This window comes from Mangifera indica, chromosome 2 (genome assembly GCF_011075055.1).
Source record: "Mangifera indica cultivar Alphonso chromosome 2, CATAS_Mindica_2.1, whole genome shotgun sequence".
Classification (NCBI taxonomy): domain Eukaryota; kingdom Viridiplantae; phylum Streptophyta; class Magnoliopsida; order Sapindales; family Anacardiaceae; genus Mangifera; species Mangifera indica.
In genome coordinates, this window is record NC_058138.1 from 7523397 (window position 1) to 7546832 (window position 23436).

Here is a 23436-nt window from a genome sequence, read left to right on the forward strand (position 1 = left end):
TAAATATTTGTATATTATTTGTTATGTTAATTATAAATACATTTATTTTTATCTTAAAAAATTAATAAATAATAATATAATTATAATAAAATCAAGATTACCTCAGTAATCATTTAATATCCAAGGTAAATGTGGTAATCAGATTATCACATATATTACCTGTTACGTCAGTATTAATAATAAAATATTATTGTAATATTTTATTACTGATAAACCAAATAAGATAATATAAATAATAAAAGTTAGATTATTAAATAAATTTTTAAATCTATGGAACCAAACGACCCCTAAAGGTAAACCTATTTGTGAAAATATACTAAGATTGTTTTACTCTGGTTTCCAAGCACATGATTTGTATATAACCCCTAACCTAATTCAACCCTAACCCAAATTCAATCCAACATTCAATTTTCACTCCGCCGAGTCCACTCATGGTTCGAGTGTGCTTTGGATGCATACATGTATGGACCTTATATGCTCCTATTATTGAGATGTTCTGATTAATCGCATTTCTTATAACTGCAGATGATGATCGACGATGAGAGTTCTATTTAAGTCGGAGGACTTACCTGTAACACCACCGAGTGCTCCTTTTGCGAAGTCTTCGATCTCCACGGTTCGGTTGTCGCCATTAAGGTCTCACACCCACTATTCATTTCATTTATCTTTCAATTTCGTTTATTTAGGTTTTATATTACTCTTTAATTCTTCCATTTTTTGTCTTTCAAATTTACATTGCTTCGTTTTGTCATCATTATATTTCTTTTTTGGTTCGTGGAGAGATCTGTACACTGTCTACTCAAACTTTTATACAAAATAGAAATATAAAAAGAATAAGGAGAAAATAGAAAAATAAAAAATATTATTTATTGAGTTCTACTTTTCTTGTAACTCCTTGCATAAATATTATTGATTATTTTATGATTTTGTATTTAATTATAAATTTGGTAATTAATGATTAACTGGCATTTATTATGAGTTATGGTATTTAATATTTGATGAAGAAGACGGTGAAATTTTAATTACATATAAGTTATTAGCATTATAATGTGGATAATGAATGTGAAATTTTCATTGCTTGAATTCTAGTATTTTTAACCAACAGGTGTGTGATAAAATAAATAAGTTGAACATATATATATATATATAGTAGTATTTTGTATACAAATAATGATTATCATCATATGATTGGATAATTAAGAATTAAAAATAAAATAACATTTAATCATATGATGACACATATTGTTTGTACACAAAAATTGTGCACAAAGTTTTAATTATATATATATATATTTACAATAAAACTATGTGTACCTACTTTAGGTACACAAATGTGTACACATTAATATGTGTCATCATATGATTGGATGATTTTGAATTAAGAATAAAACAATAACCAATCATATGATGACACATATGAGTGCGTATACATTTGTGTACCCAAAATGGGTACACATAGTATTACTCATATATTTATATGTGAGAGAAGCAAATGGACTAACTAAAAAAATATATATTAAAAACAACAGTGTTATGACATCCACTTTGAGTACACAAATAGAATATAGTTTTTATATTTATCACAATTTTTTTTTTTTTTATGTAATTCAAATCAAAGTTTCACGAATGCAACAAAGTTCTAAATCTAAATTTTCTCCCTAAAGTTTTTAATACTTTATCAGTTTTGCAAACCATTGATGTCAATATTATACAATCTTAATATGTTTAAAATCAGTAGTGACTTTTTAAGTATGAGCAATACTAAACATATCTATTTTGAGTGCATAAATAGATACACATTTATGTCTGTTATTATGTGATTGAGTATTATTTTATCATAAATTTAAAATCATCTAATCATATAACGATACATATCAAATATGTACTCATTTGTATATTCAAGATTGATATACATAATTTTATTGTTTATGTTGGAAACATTTAAACATGTCAAATTGAATTCTGTAAATTTTGTAAATATAAATTGGCATACTTGGATTCGAGTTTGCAATGAAGCTTATCTGAATACAATATGAGGTGTTGACATGAGTTATTTCCACAATCTCATTTGTCCACATACTACATTCTTTTTGGGAGACATTTGTTTTTGTGTTTACTATGCCTTAGGAGAAGAAGATGAGAGACTAATGTTTTATTTTTTGCGTTCATCTCTATGGGATGGCAGTTTTTGGACATTTAAATAATAGTCCAACTATCATGGGTGAACCTATACCTAATATCTCTTACTCACACATGATGGAAGACCTAAATCAAATACTTGTCCACAAAAATCTCATATGGCAGTACTTTCATAATTGTAAATGTGTCTTACAACCTTGCGAGCAACCTATATTTGAGAGCTAAATGCTATGTATTTGTTAGGAATAGCATAACTGCTTCAATCCGAATAAAATAAAATAATGCGTTAGGCTCACAAATCCTAAACTTACTCGATTATACTAGGTCTCATTAATCCTTTATTTATTATTGTGTTATTTTCCTATGTATCCATGATCAAGTCCATTCTCTCAAATGAATGACATGATCGTTCAACCAATAGACATACGAAATATATAAGTCTTCCTTTTCTACTCAAAACCCTCAGTTTAAACTTAGTTAATTTTCTAGTCATGTTCCATAGACCGAATATAACAATATTAAGAGTAAACATCAGATAACAACAAAGAGTCAAAAGGTACCAATATGAGGTAATCCTTATAAAGTCTCACATAGTAAGGGAGCAGAGATTCATCCTCTCACTATTTTAACTAGTCGTCTTACTTATGCACACATGGTATGAATCATATGTTACAGTGTGTATTTTCTCAAATGTCATTCTCAATACTATAAAGAACTTACTTCAGTCGCTACACTCAACATCTAACCTGAGTTTTTAATCATTGTCACACTTACAGGTATTTATCCATATTAAGAACTCACATTTGACATTCAAAAGTTATTTGGATATGGAGAATCCAAATCGATCATTTTCAAATGTATCTATCTATGACTTTATCTTGATCGATCATCAAGGTGACATTTAACTTTGATAAATTTTTTTCTCGAAAAATTTGTCTCCCATTAGCATGTTCTTTCAATGTCAATTTTCTCAATAATAATCTCTCATCTTTGGTTGTTCTCTCAACACTAAAAGCGATTGCTCGTATGAATGAGTCAATCTCTAACTTGTATGACATTATAATCTAGTTGAGTTAAAAATGATGTGTATGCAATGAAAAAACAAAAATTTCATAATGCAAGTTCAAATGCAAATTAAACTTGAATTCATGATTTTTTATATTATGTCACCAGTACAATATATAAGCTCAACAACTAAGCAATCATAGTCTACACAATCCAAGAAATTTAATATGTGTAAAATATACTTTTCTTGGAATAATCTTGATCAAAGGATCAGCTATCATATAATGCGTAGAATTATATTGTACACTCATTTTCCTCTTGCAAATGATGTCTTTTAGAACATTGTGTTTTGTATCGATATGTTTGGTTATCTTATTATACTCAAGTCGTTTATTTCAATAGACAACTATTGCTCTAACAATATCATCCTGTTTACCTAGATTCACAAAAACTCTTCTTAACCAAATAGTTTCTTACACAATTACTGAACAAGCTATATACTCACTCTTCATTATAAATAAGGCTACGTATCTCTTTTTTTTATCGCTTCAAAATATGAGCCCTTTTGGAGTTAAAAAATATAGCCAAAAATTGGTTTACGTTAGTCTAAATTACTTCCCTAATTGACATCTAAATAGCCAATAATCCACAGAGCCTTTTAAATACATTAATAAAATATATATAGCTTTTCAATGCTCTTTTCAATATTGACTCATATCAACAAACTAGCCCAACAGCAAAACAAATTTCTAGGCATGTAAACATACATAATACACTCGATGACATTTGAATAGGTAATTATTAACATTTCTTTATTTCAATCTTAAGTTTTGGGACTATCTCTCGGCTCATTAATTCATCATTTGACATCGAAGTATCAATAGGTTCACAGTTTACTATATTAAACTGTTCTAGAATCTTTTGAATATTATGCTCTTGTGATAGAGTCAAAAGCTTTTTTGAACAATCTCTCTAGAGTTTAATTCCCAATATCTAATTTGTTTACGCAAATTGTAATACCCTCAGGTATGTTTTAGGGGTATTTATGTCTTTTGACTCTATTTAGAGATATTTCCCATTTTAAGTACATATATTTGTTTTACATGTATATGTGTGTTTATATATATATATATATATATATATATATATATATATATATATACCTAAAGAAAAAGAAAAAAAAAAGAAAAGGAAAGGAAAAAGACAAAGAGAAAAAGAGAAAGAGATAAGGCTTTAGATATAAAGAGAAAGAGAAGATTTTCCATCATTTCCGTCCATATTCCAGCAGCCACTTCATGCCTTTTCTTTGCTTTCTTGAAGCCAAAGGAAGAAATTGAAGAGATATTGGAAGATAAAATAAAAAGAAAAAAGAAGAATAAGCACCTTGGAAGCTTTGGTAACCAAAGATCTCCTTCCTTTCCCTTTCATCTATGTTTATATGCATGTTATGTGAATATGTTGGTGTGTTTTGGTATTGATTTAAAGTTGTCTTGGTGATAAAAGAAGCAACAAAGAGGAGGAAGCCAACTTGCAAAGATTTGGCTTGAAACAAGGTAAGAGATATCATCCTTGATATGTGACATGTTTTAGGCTTTTGGTTCCTTGGATCTATGTTATAAATGATGATGTTGATGTTGAGGAATATTGTTTTGCCATTTGGGATGTCTATGTATGTGATTTTGTTTATGGTAGAAAGTTGCATAATATTTACAGTTTTTGCCACTGAGTTCGTCCCATGTTTTGGCTGCCTTATTTGATGAATTATGAGTGCTATTATATCTTGTTGGAAATCTCTTTGAATCCTCTTTCCAATGATATATATATTGTATGAATTAGAGATCATTTGGACTGTTAACGATTTGTATGAACCGAAAGGACTGGTTTACTAAATAAACAGAGGAGGCAGTTTTGTCACTGAGTTTATCTCACGTTTTGACTGCCTTATCTATGGAATTATGAGTGCTATTATATCTTGTTGGAAAGCTCTTTTAATTATATTTTCAGTGATATATAGCTTGTATGAATTGAAAATCATTTGGATTGTTAAATATTGCATGAACCACAAGGACTGCTTTATCAAATAAACAAAGGAGGCAGTTTTTGCCACTGATTTTATCTGCTGTTTTGACTGCCGGATTGAATGAATTATGAGTGTTATTATAGCTTGTTAGAAAGCTCTTCGAATCCTCTTTTCAACGATATATAACTTGCATGAATTAGGAACTGTTTGGACTGTGAAATTGTATGAAAAGAAGGCTGCCCTGTCAAATGAACATAGTGTAAACAGTATTTCACAGTTTGGAAAGGAAAAGAAAGAAAAGAAAGGAAAGAAAAAGAAAAGAAAGGAAAGGAAAGAAAAAAAAAAAGAAGAGAAAAAGAAAAGAAAGAAAAGCAAGAAAAGGTTGGGACTCAAGATTCAAGGGTCATCCCAAGAGTAATGTCTGGTGAATTATGAATAAATTTAGATGGAAGCAAAATTAGTAAGATATAAGACTCGCATGCATGCTATAAACTATGAGGGGGCACTTTACACTACACCGCCCACAATAGAGCACATATGCAGTAGGACACATCCGTAGTAGGACATAGACCCCCAGTAGGGTCCGCTCGCAGTAGAGCTTAATTCAGATTCAGAAATAGTGTAGTGAAAGAAAAAGAGCTTGAGCTTAGAAAAGTGTTAAATCCCTATAGTTAGCTTCCAGAAAGTATTAAATAGACACCAGATGGGACAAAGTATGACCCAAATAGTAAAGAGTGAACTAAATTACCCCCTCAATCTCTTATAGAGGTTAGGATGTGAGGTTGAGTCCCAAAAGTGAGTTAGAACAGAAAAAAGAAAAAAGATAGTTTACTTGATTCTTCCCCCTTACTGAGTGTTCTTATCACTCACTCCCTTTTCTTTCCTGATTGCAGGTACAGGTGATCGAGGTAGCTGCGAGGCAGGGTCAGGTCAACGTAGGTAGATCTGGCTGGAGCAGGTTATCTCTGGTTTCTATTACATGCATACAGTAGCATGTTCTTATCGACTTTTGACTTTTTGAGATTATGGTACAGTTGCATATGATTACTCTCTATTTTCAGATACTTTCAGATGAGTCTTTATATGAGTATATACATCTTTTGTTCGCTTCCAGATTTTCAGTTTTTTTGAAATACTTCCTAAACACTTTTAATGAGGCATTTATTTTAAAGTATTTTTAAAAAAAGAAAAAATAGACGCTCCGAATATTAATTCGTAACATTTCTCCTTCGATGGATAGTATTTCTAGGGAGGGATGTTACACAATATTGTAGGTCAAAAGTATAGATAACAATCATTTAATGATCATCACTTACTTCAAATCATTTCTAGCTATCTACACATCATTATATATATAGATAGAATTGCAAAATTTGTCATTAGATTGTGTCACTAGATTTTGTCACATAGGCATAGTTGTCTTGATTAATGAATTTAAAGTCATAAAGTATTAATGAAATTTTAAGTACCAATGTTTGGATGATAGTTTTAGGTCATATTACATTCTTGAAGCTTACACACTTTGTGCTTTAGACCTATAACAACGAGATTTATATCTCGTTCTATGTAGATTATTTTTGTAACACCCGGATTCAGGTATGTCAATGAACTCTACTTTCAAAATTACCCCTAAAGTGGATTTTATAACTTCTTGTTTAAAGAAATTGTAAAAGAATTATAGAAAACTACTAAATAAGCAATAATTTTTAAATGGGGTAAAATGGTTATTTTAGAAGGATTTAAGAGACAAAGTGGGAATGAAAATTGAATGGCACACTTGAAATTATATGGTGGTGCAAAGGGTTTTTTGTAATTGGCTAAAGATAAAATACTCATTTATGGAAAAGGTTAAGGGTAAATTAGTCCAAAAAGCTTATAAAACCAACCAACTATTCATTTTCTTCTTCCTTGACCGAAAATCTCCACAATTTTAGCTAAAGTTTTCCTTCAAGCAAAAATTCATCAAAAAACCTAGTTAAACCACCTAATTTCTAGACCTTCCAGTTATAAAAAGTGTAGCTCTATCAATTCTAATAAGTTTTAAGATAAAAAGTTTAATTTTTAAGAAATGTCAAGTTTAGGGTTTTGATGGATGATTATTTTTTTGGTTGATTAAGGTTGCTAGGAAGAAGAAAAGAATGAAGGTAAGCTTAAATCACCTAATTAGCAAAGAAAAAGTAAGAATTTCACACTTTACATACTTGAAGTAATTTGAGTTAGGTTATTTTAATAACTTTTACTTGTATAAGTGTGTAAGGTATTAGAATTAAGGTGATTTACACTTAAAAGAATAAACAAATTCATTAGGACTTATGATATAATTTTTGGCCATAAGGGTATTTTGGACATTTCATATTCCTAGGGTTAGCTTTGTGGATTTTGTGTGTTAAATATATAAGAAATGATGAATTGATGAAAGAATTGGCATTAAGGGTAAGCACGGAATTTTATCCATAAGGTTAATTTTTGCTTAATTATGTGTATAATATATGGAATAACCCTTATATCTATAAGGGTAAAAATGTCATTTTATATGATGTAGGTTAATTTTGCTTAATTATATGTATGATATGCATAAAAAACCATTATAATAAATATGTATATTCATATAGAATGCATGAGATATATGTAAATACATGAGAAAATAATCTAATGTTTGATGAGGTTTAAAAAAAAAAATAAGGAAAACAATGAATAGGCATATTTCATATTATGGTTATACATTTATACATGAGGAATCATAATATATGCATGATTTTAGAAAAATAAAGATGCAGGAAAAACATTTTCTAAGTTATGCATGTTTTCAAAAAATGGAAAACAAATGTTTTTAGCTTTATAATGACTCATATGATACAGGAAAGCAAAAAGCATACTTAAAATCCTTACACGCGAGCTGTATTATGTGGACAGTTAAGAAAAAAAAAGTCAATTGTACTGTATGGACAACAAAGAAAGATATTAGTTGTACTATGTGGATAGCAAAAAAAAAAAAGTCAGTTGTACTGTGTAGATAACAAAGAAAAAAATAGAGAAATATGCGTGTAAGGGAGGATTGTATCTTGTATGGTGACTATGAGTACTATCTTATGTAGTCTAGACCGGTCAATGAAAATATTTAAAAAAAAAAAGAATTAGCAAATATTTTATGAAAGTCATTTGCATTAGAATCATGCATGCAAACCTATGTGGCTGATAAAGAGTTGAGAAAGATGTACAAAAAATATAAAAGTCATGACACTCATATATGTATAAATCATAACAAGTGAATCATATTTGTATAGTAAGGAAATGAATAAATGGGTAAAAGAAGATAATTATGATATGTGTTTAATGCGTGTTCCATGTCAATTATTTTATATATGAATAGCCAAGACACGCTGAGTATGGAAGAGATTAGTATTGGTATGAAATACTTTGAGTATTGAGTATGATCTTCTTACTGAGCCATGGTCGCTCACTCCATTTAATTTAATAGTTTACAGGTAAAGAGTTACAACAAAAGTTCTCAGGGAACACTAATAAAACATGATACTGAGGGAGGAAGACATCATATTTTTGTTGATTTATTTGTTTTTTTTGTATATGTGAATATATGCATATATAAATATATACTTGATATAAAGATTGGTGGATAAGTATATATTTTGTTTCCTATATGTATATATGTGATTGTGTATAACTATATCTATATGTATAACTATATCTATATATATATATGGGTAGTTATTGAAATTGGTTATAAAGTTTCTGTGGGTGCTAATTTTTATGATGGTTACTAATAATATTTATTTTGTTTATTATGATTATGTGAAGAAAATGCAGTCGATTGGTAGGACTGGTTTGTGTGAATTGTTAATTAGGAGTGTTACATGGGATAATTAAAAAGAGAAAATATTCCCTGGGCCTTCTAAAATAGGGGAACTCTTGCTATTCTTCTGTAACACACCTATTAGTTAGGAGAGGTTTCATTTTTGGTATCAGAGTGCGAGTTTGGGCGCTTAAAGGTGGATATAATAGAATATATTGTAAAATAATATAGGGAAATTATAAAAAATAGGTAAAAAGTAAGGAGGTTTAAGTGAAATTGCCCAAAAAGTTCAGATTAAAGCAAAAATGCCCAACTTTTGTGAAATGTTGAAACTACCCCTATATATATAAACAAGGCAAATTTTCATATTTTCCACTGTGAAACTTCCATTGTCACTGTGCAAATCCAAAGAAAAATCGCCCACTGTCCCACTGTCCACTGTCGTCCCACTGTCAAGCCGATTTTCGACGATTTTCTTGCTTTTCGACGATTGAAAATGGTCAAGAAGGTTAGTATATCTTCCGTAATCTTGTTTGAATCAAGTTATTATTCATATTTTTGAGATTTTGCGATTTGAAACTTTAGGGTTTCGATTTTGAACAATGCTTAATATGTTTTGATTCTTAGCTGTTTTTGTTGAATTTGTTGAGGGGTTTTGTGTTATAGCCTATGTAGATTTGATTTGTGTTGAAATTGGAGGCCGAAATGACCAATTTTTGATCGAAAAATGTGTCCAAAGCATTCGGCAGTCCGACAGTGGGAACAGTGTATCCCACTGTCATGACGAACACTCCCACTGTGACAGTGGGTTAGGGGGGTTAAGTGGCTTTTTTAAAACATTAGGGATCTGGTCGTCATAAATTAGTCCACTGTGGGCGTTTCTGAAATTTGCTTTGTGATAGTGGGCTGCTGGTGAATAGCGTGGGTTGGGGTGAAAATTTACTTTTTTGAAACTGCAGAGACAGTAATAGATTCGAAAATTACTGAGAGGCAAGGGATAAATATTGGACCTGTTTGTAATAGAAATTTTCTCAGGGGGTAAATTGATATTTTTCACATCTAGGGTTTCTCGACATGTAGTTTTCGAATTTTATATCTGTTTTTTCTGTCTTAAGATTTTTCAATATGTAGTTTTCGAATTTGAGATTAAGTTTTTTTATTTTTGTGCCTTTTGGACACATTTTACGATGTATGTAATGACCTAATTTCACTCAATATTTTAGTTTTTTTATTTATAGGATATATCGACTCGTACTTTTGAATTTCAATTTTATTTTTCCGAATTTTGCCGTTTTATGATATATCGATTCGTATTTTCTAAATTTCTGAACTATTTTTTTGATTAGTGATATTCTTATGTATTTTAACTGATAGAGTTCAAATTTCAATTCCGTCTTTTCAATTATTCACATTCTAGGGTATATCAATGTATAGAATTCAAATTTCATTTTCGTTTTAGAATATATCAACCCGTATTTTCCAGATTTTGGAATGATTTTTCGATTGTTGTCATTCTAGGGTATTTCAATATTTAGAATTCGAATTTCAGTTTCGTTTTTTCTAATTTCATCTTTTTAGGATATATTGACTCGTATTTTCCAGATTTTGGAACGATTTTTTGATTATTACTATTCTAGGGTATTTCAATGTTTAGAATTCGAATTTCAGTTTCTTTTTTAAGAATTTCACCGTTTTAGGATATATTGACTCGTATTTTTCAAAATTTCAATTGATTTTTCGATTGTTAACATTCTATGGCATTTCAATGTATAGAATTTGAATTTTATTTCCGTTTTTTCGAATTTCACCGTTTTAGGATATATCGACTCGTATTTTTTATATTTTAGAATGATTTTTTGATTGTTACCATTCTAGGGTATTTCAACGTTTAAAATTAGAATTTCAGTTTCGTTTTTTCGAATTTTACTATTTTAGGATATATCGACTCGTATTTTTCAGAAATTCGACTGATTTTTTGATTGTTAACATTCTATGGTATTTTAACATATAAAATTCGAATTTCATTTTTGTTTTTTCAAATTTCACCGTTTTAGGATATATCGACTCGTATTATTTAAATTTTCTAATGATTTTTCTTTTGTTGAAATTCTAGGGTATTTCAACGTATAAAATTTGAATTTCAGTTTCGTTTTTTTATTTTAACTATTTTACGATCTTGAAATCTTATTTTTAAAATTTCGTGATCACCTTTTTTATTGTTTTGTATTTTTTATCTTTTTATGATTTTTTCATGAAGACATTTGTTTACATATTTTCTATTTATGAATGACTAACGAATTTTGTAAATTTTTGTCGGATATTTCTCGCAAAGAAACGTGTTGAAGGCGAGCTGCGAATCCCCGATGAGTCCAAACACTTTCGGACAGATCTAATATGTCATACATAACGCATAACATTATCTAGGATTATGTCTACATTGAACCCGGATCAGCTACAACTATTTGAGAAGACATATTTTGGGTATCTTCTTCGTTTATCCGAGAACAAATTCTCTGGGATATTGGTTCATTCATTTCTACAACGACAGCGACATCGATTCTCTGCCAGAGACGAGTTTTGGTTTAGGATTAGCAGGGTTGATGTTTGTTTTAGCCCGTATGAGTTTGCTTTGGTGATGGGTCTTTCATTTAGTCGATGCATTGACATCTCTTCATATATTCCTCGCTCCTCCAGACATAGGATCAGAGATACGTACTTTCGAGGTTGTCCGAAGGTGCAATATCATGACCTAGAGCATGTTTTCTTATCGAGGTCATGGGGGGATGACGATATTGACGCTGTTAAGATGGTCTTATTGTATGTTCTTCACATGGTTTTGTTGGAGAATTATCGACGAAAGAAGGTGTCTTCAGAATATTTACAATTGGTTGATCATTTGGACGGGTTTAATTCCTACCTCTGGGTTGTCCCCGTGTGACAGATGATATACGAGTCTATGTCACAGGTGAGTGACAGAGTGTGCTCCGAACGGATGCCTGAGATGCGTAGATATGACCTTTGTGGATTTCCTTTCGCATTTCAGGTTAGTTTTAATTTATTAATTATATATATTAATTGGAAAAAATATGAATTGATTTATTTAAATTGTAAATGATTATATTGCAATATTGGATATATGAGACTCTAGACATGTTATACGATTGGATTGACCTTGTTGAGCTCTATACGTCCCCATGGATGTTTAGGTGGCATACGCGAGACGTCCCCAGTTGGACTTATATAGGTCGTATTTTCACTAGTGATCCGGTATGTACTCGTTAATTAATAAGTCGATTAATTCATTATATGTTGCAATTATTTTGACTTATATATCTTCATCATTAGGAGGATATCATATTCCCCCTTCGTCCATTATCGATCGAGAAGGGTTTACCACTGTATGTTGAGATTCGTGAGTACACCAGTTTACCCGATACTGATTCCTCCTCATCTTCTTTAGTTCCTCTCACGATTGGGGACGGGGCTTCTCCAGCTTCAGGACCTTCAGATATACCCATCGAGACTTTTGAGACACATGAGGAGCCTATTTAGCTTCCTGTTATGGAGTAGCCTCTATGTTCCCCTGTAGTTCAAAGCCCACGGATGATAGACCATCCTAGAGTGGAGGACCGTACTACCCATCATGCCATCGAGTAGTGTCCCTCATTCGTATCACCTAGTATTTCTACATTAGATGCTACATTAACGCACTGGGGTGCTATGATTCTACGTGAGATATCAAGTTTTCGTGACAATATCTCATCCCAGATGACTCGATTACATGACGATATGACTCGATTACAGGATCGTATGACTCGTTTGAAAGACATCGTCACGCGTACATATCCAGCCCCCGTCGCTCAGGTTGTAAAACCACTTCTAATTTATTACTTATAAAAAATGTCTACAGTATTATTATTCTGACAACTATTATTACATTTGTACAGGAGAGGGATGACGATATCCGGCTAACATCCCCCATTGATACCGCAATACCATTCCATCAGCCACACGAGGTTCGTATGATATTTCAAATTTATATCTAATGTTAAATGTCGTTATTATATTATAGTATTGTTATATATGAAATGTCACTGATTAAGTTATTATTACTATTATCTTAGGATAGTCACCAGGAGGAGGCATCGGTTAGCCCTTCTGTTGCATCACCTGTCCGCGCTGAGGTATGTCACTTATCAATGGAACTTCATTTTTATGATTGTTCGGTTATCGATTAATATAGGGTATATATATTCGTACAGGGTCTTCCTCATGAAGGCCATCCGATCGGATCTCTAGTTGTTTCAGATCCTCCACTTGAGGTATGATAATTATTATAGATATTATATTTTATATGAAATATCATTTACCATTTTGTCTTTTTCAGCATATAGGGAACCGACATTGATATATTATCGATCGAGAGTTCTCTCCGAACACCTTCCTCGGAAGTTGAGGTTAACTTTTTTTTTTTAAAAATGTCATTGATCGATTTGTTTTTTCAATTATATTGTTTATTTAATGATGTTTTGACTCTTTTTCAAGACGAGCGATTATGGTTACTGGCTGATATCTCGAGCTCAACCAAAAAGATAGTAGATATTAGTTCACAAGAGGAGGACTTCCAGGAGGACATTTCTGAGGCCATCCATATTGAGGTATATCAGTTATACTTAGTATATAAATATTCGTATATATTGGTCACTGAGATATTCAAAATTACAATTTTATAGCCTGTTGAGGAAGCACGCGTGGTGGACTTGACCATGATTCAAGATTCTCCAACTAAACCTCCTCTCGCAGACATGAAGAAGGTAAAATAAATCGATTAATACTAATTGTTATGTAGGATTGAATGATGAATTAATTGTTTTTTGGGATCATACAGCTGATTCGTATAGCACGTGGTTAGATCATCTGGAAGGGTCCGCTGGTTCGCACCCCGCATACAAATCCACTCAAAGAGAGGGTGAAACGGTAACTTAGGACCATTTCATCCTCTACCTCAGAGCGTGAGGAATCTTTCCTCATGTGGTACACCATAGCTGCGGCTTCCGATGCACATGATGTCTACTTTATCGGGTTGAAGTCAAAGGATGGTTTTTGGCAGCTTGTGGTAGAGTTATGCGAGTGGCTGACCGACGATGTAAGTTATCTATACTATATAATTCGAAAAAAAGTTTGATATATTTATCAATAACTAACACATGTAAACTTGTTTATACCATTTTAGCATGTGGATTCTTTTTTGGCTTTATTACGTCGGCACCAGGACGACCACCGTGTGATTGTTTCACAGCATTGGATGACTGCCCACACATTCTGTGGAGGCCATATTGAGATGGCTTGGAAGAGTTGGCAGACCACACCGTTTGAGGAGTTTGAGTTTTTGGGACTCTTCACGAGGATGGTTGAGATAGCATACACCCTAGGATTGTTGTACAAATCATAGGAGATGGTCGATTAGGTATAGTATATATGTATTTTCATTACACTAAATTAGTTGAATTAGTCTGTAATTAACTAAAATTTGTCACTGTTTATAGGTTTACATCCCTATAAACTTCGACTGCGCACATTGGGTGGCCGGAGTTATAGATTTAATGAGTGGTCAATTACAGTATATGATTCGGATGTATCATATTCGGGAAATATGGGGTCTCTTGAGCAATGCATGCGATCGTATATGACATTCATACCTATATTATTAGAGGCGAAGAGTTTTTGGACTGCTTCTGGATAGACTCCACGACGTGATTCCCTCGCTTTATATCGAGCGATGAATGTCCCTCAGCAGGGACTGGGCTCCGATGACTGTGGCATGTTTATGTTATGTTTTTTTGAGTGTTTGACGTTGTCACAGAGTGTCGATTTTCCCGGAGAGTCGTTTACCTCTATGCGTCGACGTTTAGCGTCGCAGTTGTATTTTCATTATATCGAGTAGCTCACGGATGTATATTTAGTTAGTTCATTGTTTATTTATCATTCTTCATATGTTCGTATGTATATTTTTATTATATGTGCGTATGTGTACGATGTACTTTATCTATTATTATATATAGATATGTATTTGATTTCATTTTATATGTGATTTGAGTGATGTTACTATCTAGCAACAATCGAAAAATTCTTCGAAAATCTGAAAAATACGAGTCAATATATCGTAAAACGATGAAATTTGAAAAAACAGAACTGAAATTCGAATTCTAAAAGTTGAAATACCCTAAAATGGCAACAATAAAAAAATTCTTCAGAAATCTATAAAATACTAGTCGATATATTGTAAAACAGTGAAATTCGAAAAAATAAAACTAAAATTCGAATTCTAAAAGGTGAAATACCCTAGAATGGCACAATCAAAAAATTCTTCGAAAATTTAGAAAATACGAATCGATATATCGTAAAACGGTAAAATTCAAAAAAACAGAACTAAAATTCGAATTCTAAAAGTTGAAATACCCTAGAATGACAACAATCGAAAATTTTTTTAATCTACTCACAGTCATTACACATATATTAGCAGAAGTAAGCATTTTCTAGAATGCCACCCCAGCCCATAATCAGCAAGTTACACTTAAAAGTATGATTGGAAACTTCAAAATAATAGCCAATTGACAACTATATATGGCTACCACATAAAACTCAAAATTTGCTTTATTATTACTATTATTTTTTAAGTATGATTAAAGCTTCAAAATAATAGCCAAGTGCAACAATTTATAGTTACTACATGAAAATTAAAATTTGCAATTTTTTTAAAGTTTGTTTAAAAACTTCAAAATAATAGCCATTTGAAAACTATTATAGCTACCGTACAGAACTAAAAATTTGCAATTTTTTAAGTATGATTAAAAACTTCAAAATTATACCCAATTGAAAACTATTTATAACTTCTATAAAAAATTGAAATTTTGAAATTTTTTTCAATTTTCTCTCATTTTCCAGAGAAATAAACAGCCTTGAACTCATAAAACAAGTAAAAGTACCAACTGATATTTCAAATATACAAGAAATTAAAATTCCCAAGTATATAATAATATAAACAATCTTTATATGTGGTGGTGTTACTGACACCAGTGCTGTTGGCAGGCTGCAGATTGCCCTCATCTTGCCAATATCCTCCGGGTGGGCTTAGTGCAGCTTGATATGTGGCTGTGGCTACCAATATAGCCACCACAAGTAGTATGTTTCGGACATCCATTTGAATCTTGTTTATGCTTACGTAATCCAGTCTTAACCCTTTCAGATTATTCCTGAAAAGTTTAGGGGCCTAGAAAAGTACTCCACTACTGAATTTCGTGAACTAAATAAATCTATAATAATTATTTTTGAAAGACTTATGGGCACTTTTTTAGCTTCAGCAGCAAGTAGAATGTCCTTAACTGCTCTATCTAGCGAACCTTGGCGATCATGGAAGATGTCCAAAGCTGTCAAACCTTTACTGTTCTTTCTTTTGACGTTGACATCTCTGACCAACAGCTTCACCGCCTGTATGATTGAGAAGAAAATGAAAAGGCAAAATGGTTCATTAGTCCGGCCTTCCAGAAGTTAAAAACATATGAGATGCTTATATATATACCTCAAGTTGATTTGCAGATACTGCAGTATGCAATGCATTGTTTCCTTCTTCGTCCTCCCTGTTTAGAATCTCTTCTTTGTTGAAACGTCGAAGAAATCCTAACAAGACTTTAAAGGCCTTGAAACTCCCATTTTTGAGGGCAACATGGACAGCAGTTTCACCTTTAACAGTCAAATCTTTGATTGATGATGGACAAACATACAAAAAATCAGCCAAATTGGATTCGTCTTCTACTTGAGCTGCATAGTGCAAAGGAGTCATCATCCCCTTTGCTTTAACACGGACAAGCTCACTGTCATGCTTTATCAACCATGTTACAAGTTGCTGGTACGTAAGCTCACCCTTCAGGTGTTTCCCCTCCAAAGCCAAATGGAGGGGGCTACGCCCAAGATGGTCTCGCTTCCTAGCAAATGAAGGCTTTAAGTTTAGTATCTCCTTGGCGAAATAGACATTTCCCTCACTTGCAGCTGTGTGTAAGGGAGTAGCCACAAATGGTATTTGTTCAATACGCTCCAAAACATAGGGATCCTCTTCAAGTACTGAAAATAAAGCATCCACGTTTCCTTCCGCAGCAAAATTTTGTAGCATCCGCAACCTCTCAGCCTCCATGCGTAAGTAGCTATGCACTCAACTACCGTTACAATGGTTTTGATATATGATATTAATTATAAGAGGTCCAGGCCATATATATATATATATATTAACATATAAAAACGCTCACACAAGAAGACAAAGACCTATTAACATTATTGGTTAAGAGTATCAACATCTACTTGAATGTTAGAATCAACGCTATCTGTTAACATAACATCGTTTTCCTGGTGGAAGAATATGCAAAAGTAATACCGGCATCAAGAGGCAAGTGGAAGAAAATTATTTGTCATAATTAATGTTTAGATTGCGATTGTGAACAGTGCTCTAGGGCCCGTCATCAAATATAATATAAATGAAGATTCTTCTTCACCTGCTTTTGAAGATACAGACTTAGTATTTTTTTTTTTTAAATGTTTGTTTTATTTATTCATTAAAATTTTTTGGATGATTTATTTATTCATTAAAATTTTAATCGAAGCATTCAACAGTGGATTTTTGCAAAGATAGGACTAGGAATATGAAGAGACAATGTTGAAGCGTTCAACAGTAGATTTCCAGAAACAACATCAATATCATGACAGCATCATGGACTAATTCCCACCCAAGGTTTTCTAAAATGACTAATTCTCGTCCTTTTAAGTTTTAGAAAACCAAATTATCATTTGTTATTCATTTCCATTCATAAATTTCGTTAAGTGAAAAAGCAGAAAAGTTATTTTACATAGATTTTTCTATTTTTTTCTTTTTTCCTTTATTATTTTTTATTTTTCTTTTCCCTTTTTTTTTTAAATTGAATAAACAATAGCACATTACTAACAACAAATGTATTTTCAATGTTGGCTAATCAAAATGCACGAGCATGATATTATTTAATCTTATTGTATGGTCAGACTTTCTCTTAGAAAAACACTACACAAAAGCAATTAATTATTACAATAGAATGTAGCGACTCAACATATCATCTATATATAAGATGACTTAACCTGCATATAGGAGTCTTTTTATTCAAAAATAGCAAGAAGAATGAAACTTAACAGTTGCAAGATTTGCTCAATTAGGTTCCATCTCTATTTTCTACGTTCATGGTATAACAATCATCTCCCATTTGGATAGCAATCATCTTCCACTTTTTAGATAGCACAATCAACAAATCTCCTTAAAAACAGATTTATTTAGATATATAGATTCAATATATTATGATTTGGGTATTTATGCTTATGTAACTTCCTTTCTCTTATCTTATAAATATAGGAATATGCAAATGCAAAAAGACAGCACTTTTTGTATCATATAATATTATTGTGTTGAATTTTCTTCTAAATAATCAATAATACAGCAGTGAACATAAGCTTCTTAACTGTAACTCAAACCACTTTATAAATGTCATTGTATTCTTCTTTACTTACATGGAATTACACTTTTAAGTTGGTCTACTTCTCGTTGGTAGAATTAATTTTTAGCACTAATAGGTCTCACAAGGGATAAATGAGGAATACCAAATAAATATCAAAATTTTTCATGCTTTTAGGGTGTGAGAGACAAAAACTGGAATCTTGCATTGGATAAATATAAAAATTTTAAGAAGAAGCAGTGGGTTTAACCAAAAGAGGCTGAATACATTCCTGCGAACCTAAAATCAATAGAAATTAATGTGTTTTTTTTTTTTTTAAATTCATACATGCACGTGTTCAGATAAATTTAAAAAAGAAAAAGCCGTCAAAGATCTAAGGTTTCTTTAATTTCTGAGCCGCGGCAAGCCGCCATTACGGACCAGCTTTCTTCATAGTTTGATAACAGTATTTCGTGAAAATTGAAACACTATAAATAACATGTTAGCGTTAAGATTCTCATTCATCCATGCACCCATCTATATATCTCAACCACCATAATTCTTTCAATCTGCCAATCTAGTTTTTCGTAACTGAAAATGGCTTCTTCAATCAGCTTTGCTTGTACTGTTCTCACCCTATTGTTGATCATTTGTGTACAAAGTGAAGCTAAACTCTCTTCAAATTTTTATGACTCCACATGTCCAAATGCCCTCACTACAATCCGCACTGCTATTAGAACTGCCATTTCACGAGAGCGTAGAATGGCTGCCTCTCTCGTTCGTCTCCACTTTCATGATTGCTTTGTTCAGGTATACAACACTTAATATTATTTCAGAGTTTTAATCTTATTGTTCATTTGTTGTATTAAAAAAATTTTAAGAGTTTGTCAATTAATTGCAGGGTTGTGATGCATCCATCTTGTTGAATGATTCCTCCACAATCATCAGTGAGAAACATGCCACGGGCAATATGAATTCAGTAAGAGGATTCCAAGTCATAGACAATGCTAAATCTCAAGTCGAGAAAATTTGTCCAGGTGTTGTTTCGTGTGCAGATATTCTTGCTGTTGCTGCCCGTGATGCATCAGTTTATGTAAGTTATAATATTATCTTAAATCATTTTTCTTATAATTTTATATAATCTAAATTCTGTGAATAATAAGTTCCTAATATTAACAATCAAACAGGTTGGTGGACCATCATGGAAGGTTAAACTTGGAAGAAGAGATTCTACAACTGCAAATTTAAGCTTAGCTAATACCCAACTCCCCGACTTTCAGGCTAGCCTTGATTCTCTTATTTCGTTGTTCAGTACCAAAGGGTTGAGTGCGAGGGACATGGTTGCTCTTTCAGGTGCACATACAATTGGGCAAGCACAATGTCTCACATTCCGTACTAGGATTTATTGCAATACAAGTGATATCAATGCTGGCTTTGCTGCTACTCGTAAACGTAAATGTCCAGCTTCTGGTGGGAATGCAACTCTTGCACCTCTAGATCCGGTGACACCTAATTCTTTCGATAATAACTACTTCAAAAATCTTATTAAGAAGAAGGGTCTTCTTGCATCAGATCAAGTGCTTTTTAGTGGAGGATCCACTGATAGCATTGTTCTTGAATATAGTAAGAAGCGTAAAAAATTCGAATCTGATTTCGCAGCTGCCATGATAAAGGTGGGAAACATCAACCCTCTTACTGGCTCTGAAGGGCAAATCCGAAAGTTATGTTATACTGTTAATTAACTTGCTTTCATATCTATATTATAAAGAGTTAGATGTTAATGATTTTTGAACTTTTTTATGGAATGATCTCCATAATCTACTATTCAGTTTTCTGTAAATTTGTTGTACAAGTGTAATCTTTCATACGAAAGAAAGCATTTGAATGGTGCTAGTCAAACAAAGATAAAGGTTAAAATTATTGATTGATGTAGATTCAATTGATGAACGTGCAGGACACGAATAAAATGGATTAACTTTTTGAAATAACTTGCATTTAATGTTAATTACACTAAACATTCCAATTAAGAAAAAAAACCCAAATTAATTAAGATAACGTGTATCCGATAAACCTCAAGAAATAGAATAAATTAATAAAGACTTAATGAACATTGTTAGAAGCATTCCAATGTTAATTTATGTTGAACTGACAATGAACGTGCAGGACAAGGATTGCAATTGATATATGAAGAGTTGCTCGGTTTAAATGAGATTTACCTCCAGGAAAACAACTGCTTTTGACAAGCTCATAATTAACAAAACTGGTGGAACTTACTTGGAAATTAAAGACAATGAAAAGAATTGGAGTCCAAAGTTTGATTATACATGGGAAGATAAAACGAATATATATAAGTAGAAGTTCTCTGTAGTCATAATGTTGGGACCAAGCTAGTTTTATTACCATGAGAAGCCTATAACTTAATAGAGGTACAATCAATGTTTTAAAAAAGGGATAGACATTAACCAAGTGGAGGGGACAGTCAGGTCCAACCATTTGAGTGATGGCCGAACTAATTAACTGTTTTAAATTAATATTTAAAATATCTTTTTTGTATAATTTATCATAAAATAAATAATTTGAATTATCTTAATATCAAAATATATTTGGATTGATGATATATATGTTTATAATTAATAAATGAGATTTTAGGTTTAACTCCTAATAATAATTTTTTTTATGTTGACCATGTCAAATGTTATTTTTTAGCTTTTTCAATAAAACAGTTTAAACAATTCAATTCAATTTAATCCAATTAAATCCAACGTAAATCCAAAAATGATTTTCAATGGAACCAAAACTGTTTCGACTAGCGGGTGCTAGTTCAAAGACCAATCCAATTTTTAAAACCATGGGTGTAATCATAAAGATTATGAGCAATATTATGTGTACATATTTTTAATATATAATTTAGATACATAAATGATGTATCATCATATGATTGGGTGTTACTTTATCTTTAATTTAAAATCATCCAATCATATGATAACACATTATCTGTGTACACAAATTATGTATTAAAAATGTGTTCACATAATTTTATTAAATTATTAAAGAATGTCAAATCTAATGTGTACATATTGAGAAAAGAGATAGATATAATTTCAAAAAACTACTACATGTATCTATCTATCAATAGAAATATGGAAAAAGTCTTAAATTATTTTTTCAACATTTTTTTTTCTAATGAAAATTCTATAAATACATTATAGATAATGCAACTCATGCAATCCTCAGCCAATTCAGTGATACCTTCCCTTTTTTACTGAATCAACCATGCCACCCAAAGTTTATACATGAACTCAACAAATAAAAAGTATTCATGTTGGGATGTGCCAAATAAAAGAATCAAACCCTAACTTGAAGCAAAAAGACCTTGTGAAGTAATTGTAATATACTTATGATTTTAACACTACAACAAAAACAATATATAGTGGCATTTTATCAAATCCGACTAAAAACTAAAAGAAGTAAAAAAATTTAATAATACATTTATTCAAAAATTTTATCAAAAGCCACTAAAAAACATAAAAAGTATAAAAATTAATAATATATTGTTACATTTATTACAATTGACCATATTGTTATAAAATTAATAAAGTAATTGACTTGCCAAAGTATTATTAAGCCAAAACACGGCAGAAGGAATAAAGAAATAAGAAGAAGCAGAAAGAAAGAAAGAATTGCTTTTATATATGAACCGGATGCAGAGAAGATAACAGAAAAATTGTAGTTTACATGAAGGGAGGAGGGGGTATTTATAGGCAATTTGCCTCCCCTCCAGCCAATAAAAATAATGCCTTCCAGGCAAAGCTTCTGAGGCATTTAATGCCTTCCCATTTCTTTTGGCTAAAGTCAAAAAGAGGGGGTGGAAAAATCCACCATCTGCAACACTCCCCCTTGGATTTTTACCACTTACAGATAATTATATTAACCTTGCTAAGGAAAAACCCAGTGGGATAAAAACCAAAGCCAAGGAACATAATTATTAAATGTTCTGTAAGTTGGCATTGAACGTGCTTAAACTGCCTCGTTAAAAACCTTACTAGGAAAACCCAGTGGGACAAAACCTAGTGAAGGAAAAAAGAGTACAGTGCACCTTTTGTCCAATACTTCAAAATTTTGCCTGATGAATGCTCCCCCTGATGAACGCTCCCCCTCTTTGTAGTAGGATTAACTTGGTTGCTTATTGAGCCGCCGCATACCGATGTTATATACTAACTTCTCAAATGTTGATGTCGGTAGTGTCTTAGTGAACAAATCTGCAAGATTCTCACTGGATCTAATTTGCTTGACATCAATCTTGTTGCTCTGCTGGAGCTCATGGGTGTAAAAGAACTTTGGTGAGATATGTTTGGTTCTGTCTCCTTTGATGTACCCACCTCTAATTTGGGCTATACATGCTGCATTGTCTTCATACAATATGGTAGGAGTGTCTGATGTAGAAGGAAGACTACATGCATTTCTGATATGATGGATGACAGACCGTAACCATATACATTCTCGGCTGGCTTCATGGAGAGCTAAAATTTCTGAATGATTTGAAGAAGTTGCAACCAAGGTCTGCTTGGTGGAACGCCATGATATAGCTGTGTCATTATAAGTGAAAACATATCCCGTTTGTGAACGGGCCTTATGAGGGTCAGAAAGATAACCAGCATCTGCATATCCAACCAAACTAGGATTTTTAGGGGATTTGACAGAATATAATAATCCCAAATCTCTAGTTCCACAAAGATAACGGAGTATATGTTTGATTCCGTTCCAATGGCGACGGGTTGGTGCAGAGCTAAATCGAGCCAATAAATTAACTGCGAAGGATATATCCGGTCTCGTGCATTGGGCCAAATATAATAAGGCTCCAATGGCATTAAGATATGGTACTTCAGGACCAAGTATCTTTTCATCTTCTTCTTTAGGACGAAATGGGTCCTTTTTTGGATCAAGAGACCGAACAACCA

At 32.0% G+C, this 23436-nt stretch overlaps 1 protein-coding gene and 1 pseudogene across 1 annotated transcript; one reads left to right on the top strand and one right to left on the bottom strand.

The window, feature by feature from the left end:
- Window positions 1–15898: 15898 nt before the first annotated feature.
- LOC123208510 lies at window positions 15899–17201 on the bottom strand (annotated as a pseudogene).
- Window positions 17202–18991: 1790 nt separating this feature from the next.
- Window positions 18992–20393, top strand: LOC123209501 (lignin-forming anionic peroxidase-like). Its single transcript, XM_044627579.1, has 3 exons — window positions 18992–19288; window positions 19380–19571; window positions 19666–20393. The coding sequence occupies exons 1-3, from the start codon at window positions 19076–19078 to the stop codon at window positions 20218–20220; spliced, it is 960 nt and encodes a 319-aa protein (XP_044483514.1). The 5' UTR covers window positions 18992–19075; the 3' UTR covers window positions 20221–20393.
- Window positions 20394–23436: the final 3043 nt, after the last annotated feature.

What these genes read in the sequence shown, in the direction of transcription:
- LOC123209501 (XM_044627579.1), top strand. Translation starts at nt 19,076, where the DNA reads ATGGCTTCTTCAATCAGCTTTGCTTGTACTGTTCTCACCCTATTGTTG. An exon ending in TTCATGATTGCTTTGTTCAG is followed by an intron (nt 19,289 to 19,379) that starts GTATACAACACT and finishes AATTAATTGCAG; the next exon opens with GGTTGTGATGCATCCATCTT. An exon ending in CCCGTGATGCATCAGTTTAT is followed by an intron (nt 19,572 to 19,665) that starts GTAAGTTATAAT and finishes ACAATCAAACAG; the next exon opens with GTTGGTGGACCATCATGGAA.